The following is a 5,503-nucleotide window of genomic DNA, read 5'->3' as shown; positions in this document are numbered from 1 at the left end:
TAAAGCTTGAATCCAGTTGTTGCTGCCAAAGGTGACACAACCAAGTTATTAGATTTAGGGGCAAACACTTTTACATAGGGCTAGACTGGTTTGGATAGTTTTTTCTTTAATAAATACAATTATTATTTAAAAAGTGTTTTCTTATATTCAATCAGGTTAGCTTTGTCTGATATTAAAGTATATTTGATAATTGGAAAAATCTAAGTATGAGAAAAAAGCAAAAACAAAAGAAATCTGTGTGTGTGGGGGGGATACTTTTTTACGCCACTATAATATAATATAATATAATATAATATAATATAATATAATAATCCATTTTTAACATTTACACTCAGCACTCACACACACACACATACACACACACACACACACACAAGAGATGTAAGTACAATAGATATTTATAAATTAGACATATATAATATAATATAATATAATAATAAAGAAACAATTGTCCACTGCATCAGACACTGAGACGTTCTCCTAGTGCCAGGTGTTTTCCTCGGGTTGTCTCTCCTCAGGTCGTCTTCTTTGGCTGGTCCAGAAGGGAGTACACCTCCTCAGTGGATACAACCCCCAGTCCCCATAGTCCACCTGGGCATTGAACCCATATTGGTCTTCCTGACACTGTATAGGAGGACTTCTATGGCTGACCCCACAAGGGGTACACCCCCTCAGTGGATAGGACCCCCAGTACCCATAGTCCACCTGGGCACAGAACCCATATGGGTCGGCCTGACACGGTATAGGAGCCTGAAAAAAGATTGATAGGATAACTTCATATCTATCAGTGCAATTAAATTACAGTTTATTTAAAAGTGATAGAATGACACAGTAGAAACATATTCTGCTATGATCATCTCAGATGTATTCAATAATCCAATACAAACACTGACAGCTGTAGTGTATATACTTTCATCGTTAAATAAACGGTAAAACACTGGGAGCTGTGGTGAATAGAATTTCCTCTTTACATTTACGATAAAATACCTGCAGCTATAGTGGTAGATAAAATTTTATCTTTAAATATTCTGTAAATTCTGAAATGATCATCCACCTGCATCAGGAGCTCTGGAGTTGATTCAGCATCATGAATTATTCCTTTTCTGGGTGAGATGACTTCCTCAGGTTGTCTTCTTTGGATGGTCCTGAAGGGTTCTCTCATCTCTGAAGAGAACCTGCAGTCCCTGAAGTCCCTCCAGGCACTAGACCCATATTGGTTGTCCTGAAAAATAAAGAAGAAAAAAGAAGAAAAAAGGTGAGACAAACAGGTCAGAATTATCAGCCAATCACTCACAGCATACTCTCTCGGAAACAACCGTCCACCTGCATTCGGCACTGAGGAGTTGACCCAGCACCGACTAACAATCTATATCCATCGAATTTCATGATGAAATATTTAGAAAAATACTGCCATATGTGGTTGATTGAATTGCATTGTTAAATATATGCGGTAAAATACTGTTATCTGTGGTACATAGAATGTCATCTTTAAATATTTACGGTAAAATACTGGCAGCTGTGGTTAATAATGGCACACAGCATACTCTCAACAGGAAATGACCATCCACCTGCATCAGGAGCTCAGGAGTTGATTCAGCATCATGAATTATTCCTTTTCTGGGTGAGATGACTTCCTCAGGTTGTCTTCTTTGGCTGGTTATGAAGGGGCTATCCCTCATCCTTGAAGAGAACCCACAGTCCATCCAGGCACTAGACCCATATTGGTCATCCTGAACAATAAAAAAAATATGAAAAAAGAAGAAAAAAGTTGAGACACACAATATACTGTAAAATACTGGCAGCTGTGGTGAATAAATCTTTATCATTAAATATATGGTAAATTACTGGGAGCTTCTTTCAGACATTAAATCCATATTAGTTGTCCTTTATCATTAAATATACAGTAAAATATTGGCAGCTGTGGTTTATAGAATTTGACTGTTAAATATATACGGTAAAATACTGGCAGCTGTGGTGAATAATCGTGCACAGCATACTCTCAACAGGAAATGATCATCCACCAGCATCAGGAGCTCAGGAGTTGATCCAGCACCATGTATTTTTCCTTTCCTGGGTGGGAAGTCTTCCTCAGGTTGTCTTCTTTGGCTGGTCCTGAAGGGGCTATCCCTCGTCTCTGAAGATAACTCACAGTCCCTGAAGTCCCTCCAAGCACTAGACCCCAAAAAAGGGTGAGACACACAGGTCAGAAGCATCAGCCAATCACTCACAGCATACTCTCAACCGGAAACAACCATCCACCTGCACCAGGCACTGAGGAGTTGACCCAGTACTGACTAACAATCTATATCAATTGAATTTCATGATTAAACATACAAAAATAAAAAATACTGAACAGTTAATTTTGGACCTACGAGACTGAATTCATGGTAAAATACAGCTGTATGTGCTAAAATTTCATGGTAAAACATATGCTAAAATACTGGCAGCTGTGGTAGATAATAACATTTTACAGTGATATACTAGCACAAATGGCATTAAATGTTACTTAAAATGTTACTTTAAATGTTATTTAGACAGTGTATTATTATTATTATAATTATTGTTGTTGTTTTTTTATATAAAAATAGATGCAAAATATATTTCTGTCATGAACACATTAACGTATTGCAATGTATAATACGTTAAAATGAATAATGTATTATTTCCCAGAAGAGAGAAGTAAAAATAATATATTGTATGTTTTCACTGTGACAAAAACTGAATTCCACAGTTTTTTAGTGTCAAGCTTTGGCACTTTTTTCTCAACTCTTTAAGAATGGAATTGGCAACAACAGTAAAACTGACTATTAAACAGACTGTTTTTGTGATTTGTGGCTCTGCATGCTGGGCTTCTCTTCATAAAAATAAACAGATGTGCATTTTTTACAGAAAACGGATGTCATACAGTGTCTCAATCCATGTAAACAAGCATAAACAACAGTAGGATATGCAGGAGTTTGATGGAAGCAGTGATTGAGGAACGCACTCTGGGCTCGAGATTTAAGATTAAGGCTATTCAGAGACATTCCAACATTATCTGTACATTATCTGTATCTATGCTATTATTAACTTTACCACATCGACACCACCACAATCCTCTAGCTTGAATAACTAAAAGTGAAACAATCCGGTGGTAAACCATGCTAATGCTAATGCTAGCATGTTTTTTTTTTTTCTGAACCCGTGAGGAAGTCCTTAGATTCACAAACGTTTAGTAAGATGATGTGATTGCACTGTCCTGCACTGTCTTATCGGTCAGATTTTAACAATGTTTACTGATTAAATTTACCTTGTTCGGTTGCTCGTTCCAAAAAGCCATCCTGAAGCTGTGGCTAAACAGGAAGTGTATACGTACAACCTGTGCGACAAGTACTGTACGGTCAGTGTGACCTCCCTACGTTGAACAGATTGTGCACTTAACTCTTTCATCTACAACTGGACAATAAGATGTCTTATACCATCTAAACACCTCCTTTTAGAAAATGTACCAAACAAGCAAAACATTATGGCCACCTCCTTGTTTCTAAACACTGCTCTGATCATATAGGACACTTGGTAGTTCTATAATAATAACAGCCTCTAGATCTGTATCTGTTTCTCTGTATACTTAATTTTTATTATTCTCCTCCTTTCACCCTGTTCTTTAATACTCAGGACCTACAGGAGAGAAAACCACCTCATAGCAGCTATTATTATTATTTGCATAGCACTGCAGTTGTAACCGCAGTCTAACTGCAGTGACACTGATTAGCAGGGTGGTGGTGTATGAGGTGTTAACGTGTGTTTTGCTGGTACCAGGGCCGCCTCAAGGCATTTGGGGGCCCCAAGTAAAATGTTTCGACTGTATATTACCACTTACCGCTGTCTTGTTTCTTATTTTCTTCCTCCTACCTTCTCGTATTTCTTTTGTGGTTTTCTGATGGATAATTTTGCTTCATAATGCTAAAGGTTCATATTTTGCAGGAATGACAAACCTGGATGGCTGGTAACTAGTGGGAGCGCCCCCTTAACCCTTGTGTTGTCTTGTGGACAGAGGTGGAAAAAGTACTGAAAATTTGTAATGAAGTAAAAGTACCTTTACTTTGCTAAAATTCTACTCAAATAAAAGTAAAAGTACCCATCTAAAAATCTACTCGAGTAAAAGTAAAAAAGTACTCAATTTAAAATGTACTTTGAGTACAACTTACATAGTTACTTTTATTTATTTAATGTAAAAAAGTACAAATCATAAATTAAAGTATTTGTTCAAACCACACCATAAAACATTTTAAGAACAAGTGGCATAGGTTTCTATGATACATTTATTTTTCTTTACTGTTAAAAAGTTATGGTTATATAGGTGAATATAAACCATATTTTAATAACTATTTACATGTTTTTTTATAACATTCAAGCAGATTGTTTAATGTTCCCAATAAAAACTTAAGGAATTATTATTAAAAACATGAAATCATACAAAAGAAACTTGGTCGGCTCATGTGCAGTGCCGTAAAAAAGCACATATCGATGGGTAGCATAACTCGACAGAACACCGGTTCCCCCGAGCCACGCACACAGACCCCAGGCTACACAGTTGATTCACACAGCGTCTCTCCCGCTAACAGTAATAAACACTGCATAAAAAAGTTCAGCTGCGCTGCCATGGAGAACAAAACTCATTTTTTTTTTTATTCAGACAATTAGTTTTTTTCCCAGCATTTCATTTGCTACTCAGTAACGGGGGAGTTTTCCAAAGTAGTGATTAAATTAATTGTTTCAAAATGAACTTGATTAAAAGTAAAATTACCTAATTTAAAAACTACTTTAAAAATGACAAATTACTCATAAAATCTACTCAATTACAGTAATTTGAGTAAATGTAAGTAAAATGTGACCCGCTACCATGTTTAGCTGTAGGAAAATTACTTTAAACTTCTTTTTCCAACTTGAAATTGTATGACTTTTCCTAAAGGCACTCCATCATTAGAAAGAGTGATTCTTTGTTTTTGTTTAGGTTTCCATGTGTTCAAGGCTCGAGGGAATTGATTAGTTTGCTTGCCTTGTTGCAACCGGGCTGGCTGGCATAAGTGGATCAGCTGTAGCAGTGCTGCTGGAGTTTTTAAACACTGTGTTCAGACAACTCTATTACACACTCCTACCTACAGTAGCTGCTCCACCTTGTAGATAAGGTAAAGTCAGAGACAATCAGAAGCTCTGAATCTGTTGCTGCAGAGTTTCCATGGTTATTATTTAGTCCTTCATCAGTGCCCACAGGACTACATGTTGGTGGACTACATTCTCTTAGTCCAGCAGTGACTCTATGATGTTTAAAAACTCCAGGAGCACTGCTGCATCCGATCCACTCCTACCATTAGCACAACACACACTAACTAACACCACATACACCACCACCACCACAAAGCTAATCAGTGCTAATCACTGCTAATCACTACACTGCCACCCAAATAATACAATACTTACTCTGTGGTAGTTTTCTCTCCTGTGGGGTCCTGAGTATTAAAGA

The 5,503-nt window shown here is 37.0% G+C and overlaps 1 protein-coding gene across 1 annotated transcript; it reads right to left on the bottom strand.

The window, feature by feature from the left end:
- Positions 1-382: 382 nt before the first annotated feature.
- On the bottom strand, positions 383-2,261 carry LOC103024639 (uncharacterized). Its single transcript, XM_022671171.2, has 4 exons — positions 1,998-2,261; positions 1,569-1,730; positions 1,055-1,222; positions 383-750 (listed from the first exon to the last, which is right to left on the bottom strand). Exons 1-4 carry the CDS (start codon positions 2,211-2,213, stop codon positions 481-483), a joined length of 816 nt encoding a protein of 271 aa, XP_022526892.2. The 5' UTR covers positions 2,214-2,261; the 3' UTR covers positions 383-480.
- Between the last annotated feature and the right edge of the window lie 3,242 nt (positions 2,262-5,503).

The sequence above is a fragment of the Astyanax mexicanus genome, chromosome 18, assembly GCF_023375975.1.
Source record: "Astyanax mexicanus isolate ESR-SI-001 chromosome 18, AstMex3_surface, whole genome shotgun sequence".
Taxonomy (NCBI): domain Eukaryota; kingdom Metazoa; phylum Chordata; class Actinopteri; order Characiformes; family Acestrorhamphidae; genus Astyanax; species Astyanax mexicanus.
Note: the sequence above shows the minus strand (reverse complement) of the source record. Positions and strands in the feature narration are given on the sequence as shown.